Here is a 17,527-nt window from a genome sequence, read left to right as displayed (position 1 = left end):
CAGGGCTGAAAGTGTTCTGCAATCACTGGTAAACTCCCTGAACACTAGTAAGAAGGAAAAAACGCTCAGAAACACACATGAGGAAGTAATAGGAAGGCCTCCAGTGCTGTTATACTAAATATTATCACTCTTCTTGGAACCTTGGTTCAGTTCCATTTCAGGTAGTGTGTTTACACCCTTTTTACAACCCGTTCAGCACTGAGCTTGAGGAGTGTATATATTTGAGGAAAAATTCAACAGTAGGTACATGCGAAAGTATTAAGATTTCTTAAATTTTAAATGCGCACACATTAACGTCGCAGAAATTTCGTGTGCAAAAAACAAAATCATAATAATAATAAATCCAATCTACTGGCAGTAGTACAGCGATGAATGACGCACAGCTCACAAAAATAGTCACTTTCAAACCAACAGATGTTGGTTAACGAGGCGAAATCTAGGTGGGGAAATCTTTCGCGTGGAATCCTAAATGACTGATTTCCCCGGCGACGGTAAATGTGACCGCACCTTTACAAATAGCCTACCACTTAGCGATTTGTGAGGGATGTCTAAGTGGCCGTTTACAAAGGACGCGTTTTGCGTGCACAAACAACCAGACGGAGAGCAAAGGGGTGCTAGAGAAAGCAGATGTCTCCAGACGCGTATTTCAAAGTTGAACTACTTTTAACTTGCCACAAAACAGCGAGACGCGACGCTAACGTCCGCCTACAGCAAATGCACACAGACTAACAAAAATAGCTTTAACAGAATGCAAGAAACCCGTCCAGTGTGGTGAGGTGCTCCGCTGAGACGCTGTCCAGCGCGACAGAGATCACCTTCAGCAGTCTGGCGTGCTGGACAGCGCCTCAGCGGAGCACCTCACACCTCCATCGCTCTCCACTTACATTCACATGCATTCATTGAGCAGACGCTTTTATCCAAAGCGACTTACAAGTGGGGAACACATCAAGCGACTTAAAGGGCAAATAGACACAGGAAGTGCTCGTAATACCAAGTTTCAAGCATTGTTCAAATAAGTACAGGGAAAGATTAAAGAAAAGAGAAAACATTTTTTTTTTTTTTTTTAGGATGAAGTCAAATAAAATTGTCATTGTATCAGCATTCCTGATAGAGGTTGGAAGATCAATTCACCAGCCAGGAACGATGAACGAAAATGTTCTGGAAAGTGATTTTGTGCCTCTGTGATGATGGTACCACGATGTTGCAATTAAATCTACAGCAATGTCTTATATAAGTAACGCTAGCCAGCCTGACACTGGCTTGAATGCATTACAACCATCGAGTTACTACTAAGTTGGTGTGCATTTGGTAAAAAAAAAAAAAAAAAAAATACAAAAAAATTATGGATTTCCTAAAGCATCCACGTGAATGTGCCTACCTGATTATGTCATCGTTATGTCCCAAATAAAATTTCTGTTTGTGTTCCCGTGTGTTGTACACAACTCCGACGCCGGCGACAAAGTACACGATCTCCTTGGCGGCGGTGTAGTACAGGTTGTTGCGGCACTGGTGTCCCCGGTAGCCGTAGACCCACTCGAGCCGTAGGTGACAGTTGGGAGCTGTTCTGTCAGCCATGTTCGGTCGTGTTTTGCTTCGAAGCGAACGGCTGGTGCTTCTTCATTCACCGACGCGACGAGCCGTCACATTCAGTCCCGTTTATCCGCTCAGTCCGCTGTCAGCGCAGCTTCGTCCGGCCAAAGACAAACGGATCGACGACATGCTTCAGTTCAAGTGAAGTGCACAACTTTAGGCGGTTTGCATAATGTTAGGGCAAATGCTTAGTTTTGTTCAGACGCTGTAAATCGGCTTGGACTACTTGTGACATGTGCGAGGCATGAAGCTACTCTCTCTACTTCTGATCGGATGGGTGGCTTTGCTCTAGTGACATGTCAAAACCGGAGAACATGGATTTTTCGCATTAGTTAACTGGGACCGGCCAATCGCGAGCGGCGGTAGTGACTGACATAGAGTCTAGCCAATCAGGTGGCGAGAATGAGTTGAATGAAAATGTGTGGGCCAATGGCGAGCAGGAGGAGGAGGGCGTAAGGCGTCTAAGCTGTGCATGGCCTGCTCATTTAGCACAAACGGCAGTTTAATAGCTTTTGTTGTAGGCCTACTACAATAGTACACTAGTTTAACTCTGCCAGGACTGAACTCTTGCTGACCTTTACAAAACCAGTATACACAATGTTTCTGTTAAAGTCTTATAATTATTTTTCAAGTTTTCTCACATCCATCAATGTCACTGTAGTATCATATACACATATAATATAGTTGTTATACATATTTTTTTATTATTTATAGTTTCAGTTTTATTTTAGTTTTAGTAATTTTGTTGTTTTGTCATTTATTTAAATCTATACAGTTTAAATTATTTAAATGTCTATATGTGACCCTGGACCACAAAACCAGTCATAAGGGTCAATTTTTCGAAATTGAGATTTATACATCATAAGTGATAAATCAAAAATAAATAAGCTTTCCATTGATGTATGGTTTGTTAGGATCAGACAATATTTGACTGAGATACAACTATTTGAAAATCTGGAATCTGAGGGTGCAAAAAAATCAAAATATTGAGAAGACCGCCTTTAAAGTTGTCCAAATGAAATTCTTAGCAATGCTAGTAATATATTAGTAATCAAAAATTAAGTTTGAATATATTTACGCTAGGAAATTTACAAAATATCTGATCATTTTGACCCATACAATGTATTTTTGGCTATTGCTACAAATATACCCCAGCGACTTAAGACTGGTTTTGTAGTCCAGGGTCACATATAGTTTTTATTAATATTTATTTCTAGTGTTACTATATATATCCGGTACATCAAGTTAACATATTTAATATTAAATATGTTAACAATAGGCATGCTAATAAGCAACTAATTAATAGTGAGAATTGGTCCTGAATTAGTGCTGTCAAAACGATTAATCGCGATTAATCGCATCTAAAATAAAGGTTTTTGTTTACATAATGTGCGTGTACTGTGTATATTTATTATGTATATATAAATACACATACATGCATGTATATATTTAAGAAAAATATGTTGTTTATATATTAAATATATTTATATATAATATAAATTATATGAATATAAATATATACATGTAAATATATGAAAATATTTTCAAAATATATATACACATACAGTATGTGTGTGTATTTGTATTTACATAATAAATATACACAGTACACACACATATATATTATGTAAACAAAAACTTTTATTTTGGATGCGATTAATCGTTTGACAGCACTTGTCCCTATACTACAGTGTTACCATTTTTATACTTTATTTCAAGTAACTTTTTTTTATTGTTTTAGTTAATTATAATAACCCTGTCTCACATTATTTCAGTGTTCTCTCTCTCTTTTTGAAGTTAAAATGGTTTTAGACAGCAAGAGGTGACTCAGCGTTCACTTTACGCATGTGTTCCATTGGAAAAAGTAATTCTAACAGGTCTGATGTAACATGAAGGTGAGTAAATGTGCTAATAACATAATAGGTCTCTGCTGGCATATGGATGCATTTGACATACATGAATAGCATATGAAGACTTAAAACATCGGGCACTGGGTTAAACCACGGTCCTGATGAATTTTGAGCCTGGTGTATGAATATGCAAGTAAGGGGAGTCTTATATGAGACCTGAAACCAATTAAAAATGATAGAGACCGAAAATTTAGTAGGTGAGGAGATTTTCTATTTGATAGCACAATGAAGGCAAAAGTACAGAGACAAAAGGTAAATCTGTGTTGAAGGCTGTCATTCTCTCAACTGACTCAGACTTGGAGCATTTTTTAGGATGTACAAAATGCAAACTTAATCTGAACACACTCCCCATCAATCATATAAACATATTCCAACACTCTTAATATAAATACCCATTGCAGGCAAAAGGCTACATGTCCAATTAAAGAAAAAAAAAAAAAGAAAAAAAAATACCCCGGCTAATTGTTATTAAAATGATAATGCCCACTTAATTTGTATTCCATAACAATGGAGTGAGTTACTATAGAAAAGGATATTAAACAGTTTGGTATACCTATGAAAATATTCATCTTAAAAAATGGACCCCATCAGAGCAAGAAAAGCATTAACATAAGGTGCAAAGGGCCAGTGGAGTGGCACTAAATGTTCACTTGATATAAACTGAACAGAATAGGAGCAGATGCTGATGACAGCAGTCCATTCGCACCGCTCTTGTTTACCACATTAAGACATTGTTTGTCAAATATCTCCACACATTCATTCCTCTCACAGTGAACAAAAACAAGCGGTTTTCTGTTGGTCTTCAAACGTGTAGGAGTACTCCAAGTCACTCTATGGGCACTAAGTGGGCGACGTTTCTTTTATAAACATGAATACAAATAAGATGATCATTTTTGTAATTGTACAAAAAACTGCTGTGGGATGTCCAAAGGCTTTCATTACCAAAAGAGAACCTAAAAAGCTGCAAATAACTTTTTGGCTTTTTTACATTTAAATGAATGTATAAATTACTGCTGAAATGTTCAGATGGTTTTAATGACATTGACATTAGTGCTAAACAAATTAATTAGTGCTTCAACTGCCTCGTGGCATCTTACAAAACAGATTGATTTAAATCAGCAACCAAATGCAACGTTTCGCTAACTAGAAGATGTATAAAACAAATACTTTGTATTCATTAGTGATTTTCAAACAAGTTAGCAATTATTCCATTTATAATGAAGAATATGTTACAAATCTGTCCATTTTCCTTTTAAACGAGGAATGGTAACCAAGAATCAAAGCGTTGAACCCTTTGTAGAAGAGAGGTGTTCTTCTTTGCAATTAGAACAAGACAAAATACTCCCAACATATACATTAACATCCATCTTATGCAGTTTGTTCAAATATTTCAAGGCTCTGTACTAACCTGAAGCAAAGTCATAAATATGACTTTCAAAACTGGATCATATACAAAACATCTGAACTTTTAAAGGACCGTCTGCTAAAAAACAACACACTCATACAGGGAATGTCAGAATATCCTCTTGTAACCGTCCAACCAAACGCAACATTGAGCAAAAAAAAAAAAAAAAAAGAATTTAGAAGAATTTTAGAAGAACAGCAGAACTTTCGGAGTCGACTTTCATAAAACTATCAAAACGTTAATGATACTCGTTCAGTTTTCTCCCAACTTCACACAACACCTTATGATATGATGCATTGAAATGCACATGAAAAATGTCAGGCGTCACTATGTTTATGGAAGGATGATGAAAGACTTCTGGAGCATTATGAAAAGATTACGGAGTGTCACAAGATCAAACACAGTGGCACACGGCCTACAAGAGCTTTGTAGACGCTGCACAATGATATACACTGTGGATCATCACAATATAGGATTGCCACTAAATACAGAGCACAAAGACATTTTAGGTGTCCTGTTTGTTAGATTATTCTGTGTGTTTGTGTTCAGTGTCACTAAAAACACTGATATCCGTTAGTCTTTTCCATCAGCAACAAAAGAAAAAAAACTTCCAGCTTAAATATCCAACATGCCTAGTGTGTTCAATGAACTAACATCCACTAATTTTGCACTGTGCTTCAAATTAAAACTGATTTTTTTTAAAAGCTGCTGATCAATGTTCATTTGCAAAAAGTTCACATTACAGTACTGAGTTGTTAGACTGAAGAGAAAGAAATTAAAAAATAAAACGTATACAAAGGCATAGGAGACAGAATCCAATGCCCATCATCAACATCATTATGATTATTCCCAATATAGTTTATTTTTGATTACAGATATTTTATCAGTATAATAGTTATTGTTATTGTATATTATTCAGTTTGTCTTCACAATTTGTTCAGGGAAGGACAGCGGGGAGACGGCAGTCATTGTGACGAGGCTTTAGTGGCTATCGTGGACACGCAGTGCTGTTGGAAGTTGGGGGACATGGCCGTGTTGCAGCCCAGTCTCTGACGAGGGCCTTTCAGACCACCGTCGCCCTCCACGATCCAGGGGCTGCTGTCCGACTCTTTGCCAAGCATGCCGCAGCACTCCTGGGACGGGGCGCAGTTGCGCTCTCCTGCGCCTAAAGGAGGGGGCGGGGCCGAGGGGTCGCTGGAGGAGTGGTCTTGGAGGACGCTGATGATGTGGTTCAGGAGATCACTGAAGAACTCTGGGACACCCTCATATCCTGGAAAGAGTAAAAACAAGTTCAAATTTGTGGTCATGAAGATGTTATAATAAATAAAAAGAAAACAGGTAGAACATAGAAAAAGAATAGAGCAAGCTAGTGTTAGAGGCCTTTTTTTGCTTTTTGTTAATTGTACAATAAATAAAAACAAAACAATTCGCTAGAATACAAAAAGAATAGAGAAGCTAGAGTTAATTTTTTTTTTTTTAAAGAAAACAAGCAGTAAATGAATAGAGTGCGTGTGTGTGTCTAAAAGGGGCAAGTTTTTTTTTTGTTTGTTTTTTTAAGAATAGAATTAGAAAAGAGAGTACTAGAGTTAGAGGGTCAAATAAAGATGGAAGATGTGTGTTTTTAGTTGATTCTTGAAGATGGCTCAGGACTCAGGGAACATTTCATTTAAGAGTCTGACTTGTAATTTTTAAACCTTTATTTCTTAATACTGTTATTGATAATATTATTTCCTAAATAATAGTGATGCAGTTTCATTTTAAATGTTTATTTTTCATTATTTCATTACCTTTTTATTTATTGATTTGAATATAACCATTATTTTTTAAATTGTGTATTTATTTTAAATTGTATATTTGATATTAATAGATTATTTTAATATGTGCCAAATGTGGTACAAGTAACATCTAGAAAGCTATTTTGTTGTCATGTGACAAAAAAAACATAAAATATAATTAGTTCTTGTTATCAAATTGCATCACCTCAAGAAAATATGATATGGCTCTCAAAAAAACACCTGATTTTGAAAAATATGTTGAAAAATAAATACACTCACATGCATTCAAAATGTAGAGAAAATATGTAATTACTTTCACTTAGTACAAAAAAAAAGGTTAAATTATAAGACTTTCCTACATATTTTCCCTTTTTATCATCTTGCACATATTTGTTATTGATACAAATACTAACATTTTGGGAAACCAAGATACTTTTTTTAAGACTTAAACTGATCAAGTGAAGTAAAGTAAAGTAAAAGGCATTTATGTTTCAAAAGATTTCTATTTGAAATAAATCTGGGTTTTTTTAACTTTCTGGTTGTGGTTACCACAAAACTATTAAGCAGCACAACAGTTTTCAACTTGAAAAATATTTAGAAATGTTGAGCACCAAATCATAATATTAGAATGATTTCTGAAGAATAATGTGACACTAAAGACACAAAACAGTTATTGAAATATTTCACAATATTACTATTTTTTTCTATACGTTTCAAATAAAAGCTTAATGCAGCCTTGGTGAGCCTAAGAGACTTCTTTCAAAAAAAAAAAAAAAACCTTCTGACCCCAAACTTTTGAACAGTAGTGTATGTGCGCAAATGATAGAATTATTAAAGGCTTTGTGTATATAAACTCTATCTGGCATGGGAGAGGTGCCTTGCAGTTAGACAGATAACAGATACACACCAGGGAATGCATTGATGTCAATGACTGCGTGTTGGCCCGTCTGGTTGTTAATGATGACGTCGATGCCGAAGAGCGAAACACCGAGAGATTCCCGAAGAGATTTACACAGTTCCCTAATAACATCATCATTCGGTGGCTGCGAAACACCTTCTACATTATCCCTCTGTCAAAAATGGAAGATGTGAATAAAGAGCTTCTGAACTGAAAATTATTACAATTATAACTGAATGGCTATGCTTAAATTCCCACCAGGATGTGTTGTATAAATCTTTAGTAAATAATACATTATGTAGACTAAAGAGAACTGAACTTACAGATGTGAGGTCAGAGGAAGACTCTGGCTTGGACACATTGTGGCTATTGAAGAAAATTGCTTTTCTGTCTGCAAGGCATAAAAAACAAACACATTAATTTGATGACACTTTCAGTTGGAAGTCAGTTGAATAAAAGTGAAAGTGTAAGAGTGCAAGTGCACAGGAAGCCACTAGACAGCAGCAGAGAGCTGCGGTTCAGCTGAGAGAGTCGAAGCTTCAGGAGTGCCAGGCAGAGAGGGAGAATAAATAGTGAGGAGGAGGAGAAAACACAAAAATATACTGTCAAGAGGATGAGATTCATGACCTCCCACTCAAATGGCAGTAAAGAAATTCATTAAGGGAGACGGCAACCCACCATTTAACCTTCCTTACTTCTGTACAGACATCAAAACAACCCAAATATTCATGATGTACATCTATTAATCCTCAAATATAATATGTTGTCAAACATAAGAAAATTACTCTTCATCTGTATAGCTTCCAAATATGACTGAGTCGTTCCACTGAACACAGCAATGGTCTTTCAGAAAGAGAGCAATCTATTTGAAGGTGAAACATTAAAAGGCATTAAAATGCGACATACATAGTTGTTTTAGAAAGCATATGTGCTTTGAAACACATTTGAATCAAAACTTGGATTTAAACTACAAATCTTATTATTAATATTCATAGTTTATTGAATTTTAAAATTCTCTTACAGCATGAAAATATGCATTGCACTGCTTAATAATGCCCGTGTAGAAACATTATTTCAGTCTGAAAAAGTAATGTTTCTCCATTAATGGTCCATTTTCATCTGTGCCTGCGTATTCAGACTAAACAAAAAAAAATAAGTAAATAAATAAATAAACGCATAAAATGTATTTATTTGTTTTATTGTAATTATTTAATTTGATTACTCCTTTACTTTATTTATTTATTAATGAATTTTAATATTAAATTAAAAATTAAATAAATAATGCATAAATATATACTGCATATGTGTGGCGTGTGTGCATATATTATATATATATTTTTTTTTTATTTTTTTTTTTTTTATTCACACACAGTGTATATACACATACATACACACTGTATATATATATATATATATCTGTATATAAAATCTTTAAAAATATACTGAAAAGTACTGCAGCAAAAACTCTGATTTCCTGAATCTTACTGAAGAACTTCACAAACCTCTTTCTTCATAGAATTCTTAGAAATCATTACCAGCCTGATCGGTCTTTAGAAACACCGCACCTACCTTTTTTTCTTTGTTTTAATCTTCTAAACAGGTTTTTTTCATTTGAATACTGCTGGAAGGCAAGGCAAGTGTACTTGTGCTTTGTGGAGTTTAGCATGAGTTCAGGCACAGAGCTGATCTCCTGAATTTGCATTAAACTAACAGGTCGCTCTCACAGTAACCGTAACTGGTTTGCATGGACTCCAAGTACATTAGCATATGCAAACGGACCATACTTTACAGCAGCCTGCAGTGGAAACCAGACTCGGGTAAGCGCTTCTGCTGACTGGGTAGCAGCAAAATTTGATAGACTCTTTTCACTGCAAAGTCAACTATGCAAAGGCATCTGGGTTATACAGTGGGAATGCTGTAACGTAAATCACGCCTAAACAAACTGAACGGTCCAATCGAGGTGAAACGAACCATATCGCAGCAGTGGCCTTTCATGGAAATAACATTTATAAAGAGCTGAAGTGTGGGCTGAAGGTTTACCAGAAGGTCCAGAGGGGAAGTTCTTAAGTGATGGTCTCTCCACCACAGTGTGCGACTCGCCCACCACGAACACCTTATAGAGCACGGCGTTGTGGTTTATAAAACTCTGTATGACACACGGTGGCTTCACGTCCTTTAGGTCCTCTGCGTTGAATATTATAGCCATCTGCAAAGGAACACGGTAACATGAACTTATACATTCAAAGTGACGAATACACTCTTAAAAATAAAGCTTCCAAAATGGGTTAATTCCACAGAACCATCATTTTGGGTTCCACAAAGAACATTTGAGTGAACAGTTCTCAAAAGAGCCATTTTTTAACATTTTAATAATCTGAAGAATTTTCTCACTATAAAACAACTTTTTGTGCATATCAAGTGGATGCTAACCAAATCTTAGGTGTAGAGTCTAAGGTTTCAAATCCAAATCTGAGGTTCAGTTTCACTTAGAATGCCGACTTCAAAGGAAGCTGCCTATGTAGGCAGCTCACTGGGTTGTGAAACAATGCTTTGTGTGTATTAGCGTTTCGTGACCTCTGTGGTCACATTTCACAAAAGCAGTTAGAAAAGTCTCTTACCTCATGAGAGTTAGTTCCGTGAGCAACCCGTGTTTTGCAAACTGTGCAAGATGAGAAGAAAAGAAAAACACTCTAAGGTAGTGAAGGAGTTAATAATGCAACTCCTAAAACCTTTAACGCAGTAAAATCTTGTTATGTGACTTAATAAGAGTTTAGTAAGGGACATTAGTGAAAACTAATTTGTAGTCAGGAGCAGTCCCCTCAGTTTCTAAAATCAAATGTAAGAATAAAATTAACGCCATAGGTCCATACAGAAAAAAAAACCATGCAATCTCAAAATAAATCATGTATATCAGGTAATTTTACTTAATTAGGCTGGAACACACATACAAATGCAAAACGGCATGTTTAAAGTAAAACTTGTTTCTTATTCAATATATATATACACACACACACACTGTATATAGATATAAATATAGTCGGGGGGGAAGAAACATCCATTGTTCAGGATGTTGTATTTTAATTTTAATAAAAGATAATTTAGTAAAATCCATATAAGCTTTAAAGATATTTATTGGCAAGGGTCAGTTTTGGCTTATTTTTAAACAGCAGTTTGGCTTTAAATAATGTTTTTCATACTTGTTCAATTAATTAAAAAATTACTGCAAATTTTGCACACCTTTCATGTAAATTTTTTCCATGTTAAAAATATGCTGGAAATAAAAATAGAAGAGAGAAGCCACAAGAGCTTCCATTGAATTAAATACCAGATATAACCAAAATACCAATAATAGCAAGAAAAATAAAACGATCTTGCACATAACGCAGGGCTTTTAATTGTACACAAACCCAAAATACACTGACTCTGATTTTAAAAAGGTTGCTTTCCTACCAGCTGCTCATTCAAAAAGATAAGGGAGATAAAATATGCAGCTATCTACAACATATTACAATATGATAAAGATATTTAAGACTTTTTCACTACGAAACCAAGCAGATTTTTGTTGGTCAACATGGTGAATTCACTAGACTAATTTGAACATTTCAAGTGTGGATTCCTTTTGAAATGACTGGATTTCACCCACCAAAATTTGTGAATGTGAATGAATGAATGTTACTGCACCTTTAGCGTGGGATTTACAGAATGAGGTCCCTTGGTTAAACATTATTATTTTCTGTTTCAGAAAGGAAAAGGTGGGAACTTACTGAAAGGGAATGTAAGACCGTGCTGCTTGATCTGCTCCAGCGTGTCTGGGCCACACTCACTGTTCAGCACCATAAACGGAGGAGAACAGATCCTCACATCTGCAGAGAGAGATGAGAGACAGGAAGAGACAGGTGAGTCCCATCGAGGTCCATGCTGGTTTTGCACCTGGTCTAGTAGGTGCACTGCCAAGCTGTTCTCCATCAGAACAGCAAGAAATAGAGGGGAAAAGCAAAGGTTTGTCAAAGTGATGCTCATCATGTGACCAAAAGTAAAAAAATTAAAAATAAAAATTCACTGTAACTGAAGAGGTCTAAAATACATGGAAAAACACTACTCGGTTGCATTTTTATTAATCTTAAATGGCAGTTAATTGGCTGACGCAGGAACCTAGAAGTATGTCATTTGAAATCTGGCATCGTTGCACATGGGGCCACAGAACTTAAAAAAAATAAATAAATAAAATAAAAGAATGAAATGTAGAAGTTAATGTTATTTTTAGATTATATGTTTTTGATTAAAAATTAGAAATTAAAAAGAAAAATGATGATGTGCATGGGCAAATTATTCATAATAAACATTGCAATATATATAAATATATATATTTATATTATATATTTTCCTTTATGTCCTGAAGAAGATATCACAGGTTCATCAAGTTCGTCTAAATGATCCATCCTCGATCACTTTGAGTCAGCTTTTATGAAACTCCTCTCAGCTAGCACGTCTTTTCAAAGTGAAAGCAGCCTTGTCACCTGACCTGAATACAGCGCACTGATTCGCTAAAATGGACTTATCGGCTTCTGTTCAAAAACAACAAGGGTGCTTGTCGGCTTCTGCAGTAAAACGTGAGCTCGCGTTGCGGTAATTTATGATTACCCACAAGATATACCAACAAACACTAATAAATCCAAGTATACCAAGCATTAAATACCAAATGTGACCCTGGAGCACAAAACCAGTCATAATTTGCATGTGTATATTTGTAGCACTAGCCAAAAATACATTGCATGGGTCAAAATGTTGTTTTATGCCAAAAATCATTAGGATATTAAGTAAAGATCATGTTCCATGAAGATATTTTGTAAATGTTCTACTGTAAATATATCAAAACTTAATTTTTGATTAGTAATACGCATTGCTAAGAACTTCATTTGGACAACTTTATAGGCAATTTTCTCAATATTTTGATTTTTTGCACCCTCAGATTTCAGATTTTCTAATAGTTGCATCTCAGCCAAATAGTCGTATCTTGTTTTATACTAACAAACCACACATTAATGGAAAGCTTATTTATTCAGCTTTTCAGATGATGTATAAATCTCAGTTTTGACCATTATGACTGATTTTGTGGTCCAAGGTCACATACATTAAAGCACTAAAACTCCCACTGACCAGTGGTGATGATCATTTCAGCAGGGAAAAGGGAAGCAAAAACAATTTACGCATTTACAGAGATGATGTTATTTGGTAAAAGTATGTGTTATCCCTCACGACTCTCATAAAACAACAAAACAGTTACCCCCTCTGGTTGCCTTTACTTCCCTATTTATTTTACCGAATGGAGAACAATGGACACAAGGCACTGAGCCTGACTCACTCTGCATAATGCAGGAGCCAGTCAATAGAAGCGCAGCAATTTGACCCGTGGGTTAAAAGGCTTTGTTTGAAAATACTGTACTCTCACTGTCCTGGGTATCGCTCAGATGAGCAAACAGAGCCATAGACGGAACAAAAGCGTCAATAGCTGTGAATAAGTAGCTATGTTTGCGAATTCCAAACGGAGGCACATTATCGGAGAGGGATGAATCATCAAAACAGAGATGCATACTGGGCTTAACTTGGGAATAGACTCTTCTGACTTGGGCCAGTAAGCAACCGGCCAGAGGTCTGGTGAATGAATCTGCTTTATTGCAGTTACATGCTTTCAGCTGGATGTCAGTAATGCTGTTATCTAGCCAGATAAGGCATGTTTTAGGAGGCTTTTTAAGTGTAGCACAGGAAATGAGTTGAAGAGTGAAGCCTCAAAAGGCCGATGACACAGTGCTCTGATATGATCACAGTAAACTGCCTGTGTGGTGAGGTAGCAAAACTGATGATGAGATGCTTTTCAAAGCTGAAGAAAAGACTCAACATGACTGAAGGGTTTTAGTACACATTATGAAACACTTTGGCACAGCTTACTTTTCAAGAAATGGCAAAATAACACTTTTCTAACCTACTGAAATATTGTGAAAATTTCTTCCAATTTTAAATAACCATTTCCTATTTTAAAATATAAATTATTTTTAGAATTTATTAGTGCTGTCAAATGAATAATCGCGAAATAAAAGTTTGTGTTTTCATAATATATGTATGTGTACTGTGTATATTTATTATGTATATATAAATACACACACACATACAGTATATATTTTGAAAATATTTACATGTATATACATTTATATTATATTTCATATTATATACAAATATATTTCATATACAAACATAACATTTCTTATATATATATACACATGCATGTGTTTGTATTTATATATACATAATAAATATACACAGTACACACGCATGTATTATGTATAAAAAAATAAAAACAAAATAAAAAAAATTGGGTTGGGATTAATCGTTTGACAGCACTATAATTTATTTATTTTAGCTTGATGCCCAAGCTAAATTTTCAGCATCGCTACTCCAGTTTTCAGTGTCACATGACCCTTCATAAATCATTATAACATGCTAATTTAGTGCTCAAGAAACATTTATTATTATTATCAATATTGAAAACAGTTGTGCTTCTTAATATTTTTGAGGAAACCGTGATACTTTTTTCAGTTGATGAATAGAAGGTTTGACAGAAGAGCATTTATTTTGAAATATAAATCTTTTGTATCATTATCAATGTCTTTACTTTCACTTTTGATCAATTTAGTGCAGCCTTGGTGAATAAAAGTATTACTTTCTTTTAATTAATAGGCTAATACTGAACCTGAACTTTTGAATTGTAGTGTATTCGTAATTTAATGCATAGTAGAGGACTGACTCAATATTAACTCAAATTCCTCAAAAATGAGCAAGAGCAAAAACAAAAACAGTTAATCAACCAAAAAGGTCAGTACTGATTGGTCAAAGTCCTCCATGAAGGAACAAAAATCTCAAGCTAGCCGTCCACTTCCTGTTTTGTCTATCTAGCTTTTGAGTTGGTAAATAATGGTATCGCTACTGAAATATCCTGTGGTGTTGAAATGGAGAGAGCTGTGCTGGTTTTCTTATCAGAGCTGGTCCATTTATCCAGCTGCTAGCTTTTTGTTCTCCTATTCCAGAGGAAGCTTACATAAGCATTTATGAAAGCCTGTAAAAAAGGGCAGCAGCAATCTCCGAAAAACAGTTTAGTGGTGTGAGCAACCTACTATTACCATTTATAAACATTTCAACCACAATGAAATCCAGACTTACATGTTCGGTTAGAAAATATTTCCAGCGTGTTGTTTGTTTTTAAAAAACTGAAACAAACATAGTAATGCACTTGCAATAGACACATGGGGCAATGATAATGCAAATATAAATAATTATGTTCTCTCAAAGTATCAAGACCATGTAAATTTAGTAAACGTGTAACGTTCATGCAATACACTCAAATTATGATATTACGAAACTATCCATAAGTACTGTTTAGACGAAGCAAGCCATAACCTAGATAACCCTAACCTAGATGCTCAAAAAAGACAATCGAGATGACTTGCAGATCAGATAATAAACATTTTCTTCCCGTCCAATTCACGTAAATGCTTTAACAAAATGTAGAGCTTCATGTTTCTGGAACAGTTGCCCCATAGTCTTGCATTGTGCTTTTTTCACCATCTGTTTTTCGTCTGATTTTTGAAATTATTCGAAATTATTTTCTGTGGCAATCAACAGCAAGTCAGATGCAGAGTTCTGCAAGATATTTGTACAAGACTTCAATGCAGAGATGTTAGGCAATTTTGATGGCTGCTAATATGTGATTTATTATCAAAAAATGTAAATTCCACTTAAATTGGCCAAGAGTTGTTCTGTAAATAAAAAGGGAAGAGTAACGATATCCTCTTTAGCAGGTACAAACGCTTAGTGATGTTCCTGTTTCTGGCTCAGCGAGGGTCCAGGATCAATCTCCCCTCTGTCTAAACACTTCAAGCTCTCTGCAGACCTGCCGGAGCCGGCCGAGACATTTATATGACATTTATGGAATGTTTAGAACACGTTTATAAATTGGAGTTTTGGCTCCGGACAGCACAGACGGGAAGTCTAATATCATATGAACCTCTTCCTCCATCCATTCATATCTTTGTTTCAGGCGATGGTGGTTTTGTAAAATCTGACATACGGGCTACTCTGTACTCTAAAAATCTAATAAAGGTTAAACTGAAGGAAAGGGAAAAGTGTGCAATGTCAGATAAAACAGTAACAAAACTGGTTCAAACTACCAAAGAAAAAAAAAGAAAAAAAAACACTTATCAATACTAATAAAAGGGAAAGCTAAACACAATACCATGAAAGCAGATACAGCAACGAATTAAAAGGTGTGAATCGTTGCCTTATAAAGTTTGAAACACTCCGTCTCATGCACAAACAAATGGTGTCCTGCTTTGTCTCCATGGACAGAATGTAAGACAGCAGGACAATGTTTAGGTAAAGCTCTTCAGGATGTGCATGAGTCATATGCATGAGAGTGGAGTGCTAACCACTAGGCGTCTCATTAAGAAATAGACTAGAAATAAGCGTGGACTCAGATGACAAACAGCATTCATTACAGCACCAGTGTGTGGGCGACTTCCTGTGCCCTGTTGAACACTGGTGGGAATTCATCAACTGATGCACAGATCATAGATCAGAGATCTTTTCCAAGAACCTAGTGAGCTACCAAAATGTACAAAAAAAAAAATTAAATTAAATTAAATTAAATTAAATTAAAAAATAAAAACCACAATCCTCAGTTCAACAATTCCATACAAAATTTTAGATATGTATTTTAGTGGATGTTTGAAAATGTCTGGTGAAAATGATCTGTAGCACGCCTCCTGTCCTGCAGATGTCAGCGAGTCCGTGGCAGATCCTCTCAGAGGCATATTCAGCCTCTATCGCTCATCTGCCTCAGTTTTATTCACAGGATTTCGCCAGCTCTACATTCCATGTCACTTCGTCCCTCTTACTGGAAATAAACAGTGTGGCTAACTTTTTCCAGACAGTATTAGACTTGTACTACACAGCACACCCTGTACTGTGGTCCATTTGTCTGCTTGCGAGAAAAGCTTTATCACCTGTATTGTTAAAAATATTAGAATGCATGCATTGTAATATACAGTATGCAAAAGTGCAGTGCAGTATTTAATTTCAATTTAAAAATCACAAAATAAAACATAAATGAACAATTTAATAATAATAATTATTATTATTATTATTATTATTATTACTGCTGTTGTTGTTTTAAACAACACTGAATAATACAAAAAGTTAACCAGAGCGTGAACAAATGACCAACTAAGGCTGCACAATTTGGGGAAAAAAAAATCTAATTGGGATTTTTCTGATAAAATTTGCAAGTGTGATTTAAAAAATGCTAAAAACAAATATAGGTTTGTTGTGCTTGTTTGTAAGGTTGCACAATTTGGTTAAAATTTTGTTCTTTTATATCAATATAGCTATAAAGTAATAATAATAATAATAATAAATGCTATAATAATAATAATAAATAATGTTATTATGTATTAGAAATAAATAAATATTACTGAAAATCAATATTGTCATATTTCACTGTAAAATAAAAATTGAAATCAACATTGCAGGAAGGAAGTGTTTGCTAACACCACCGATCGGACGGATCTCACCGGCGCGTTAAAGCAGAAACTTTAATGATTTAAAATACCTTAGTCATCTTGAGGAGCATGGCCAACACCTAGCTTTTGTTTGTTTGTTTAGTAAGGGGCGTGTCTACTCATGATCTGGACTCCGGAGGAGAGAGCGCTCAGTGCACATGACGGACATTAGGCGAGCCGAGAGGACAGAAAGGTAGAGATGGCGGATAAAAACAAAAGAGGAAAACATCTGCGGAACAAAAGAACCCTGTCTACCCCAGACGCGACAGTTGTCGTGTCGCACCGCAACAGCTAAAGCCTGTCTACACTGGACGCGACCGTTGAAAATTATTTGAAATGTG

At 35.4% G+C, this 17,527-nt stretch overlaps 2 protein-coding genes across 7 annotated transcripts in view; both read right to left on the bottom strand.

The window, feature by feature from the left end:
• Window positions 1-1,868, bottom strand: part of eml5 (EMAP like 5) — an 87,676-nt gene extending 85,808 nt beyond the window's left edge. For all 5 annotated transcript variants that reach the window (XR_009266819.1, XR_009266818.1, XM_058750195.1 and 2 more), the window contains exon 1: window positions 1,379-1,868. Coding sequence is in view for 3 of the 5 variants with exons in the window: in XM_058750195.1 (XP_058606178.1) it covers window positions 1,379-1,575 (197 nt within the window). In the remaining 2 variants the exon portion in view is untranslated. The remainder of the gene's footprint in view (window positions 1-1,378) is intronic.
• A 2,646-nt stretch (window positions 1,869-4,514) lies between these two features.
• The window catches only part of itpk1b (inositol-tetrakisphosphate 1-kinase b), a 48,648-nt gene continuing 35,635 nt past the window's right edge, over window positions 4,515-17,527 (bottom strand). For both annotated transcript variants that reach the window (XM_058748685.1, XM_058748684.1), the window contains exons 6-11: window positions 11,343-11,441; window positions 10,197-10,237; window positions 9,619-9,784; window positions 7,902-7,969; window positions 7,588-7,750; window positions 4,515-6,175 (exon numbers count right to left, since the gene is read on the bottom strand). In XM_058748685.1, coding sequence (XP_058604668.1) covers window positions 5,871-6,175; window positions 7,588-7,750; window positions 7,902-7,969; window positions 9,619-9,784; window positions 10,197-10,237; window positions 11,343-11,441 — 842 coding nt within the window. In that variant the 3' untranslated portion in view covers window positions 4,515-5,870. The remainder of the gene's footprint in view (window positions 6,176-7,587; window positions 7,751-7,901; window positions 7,970-9,618; window positions 9,785-10,196; window positions 10,238-11,342; window positions 11,442-17,527) is intronic.

Source organism: Onychostoma macrolepis, chromosome 17, assembly GCF_012432095.1.
Source record: "Onychostoma macrolepis isolate SWU-2019 chromosome 17, ASM1243209v1, whole genome shotgun sequence".
NCBI classification, from domain to species: domain Eukaryota; kingdom Metazoa; phylum Chordata; class Actinopteri; order Cypriniformes; family Cyprinidae; genus Onychostoma; species Onychostoma macrolepis.
Note: the sequence above shows the minus strand (reverse complement) of the source record. Positions and strands in the feature narration are given on the sequence as shown.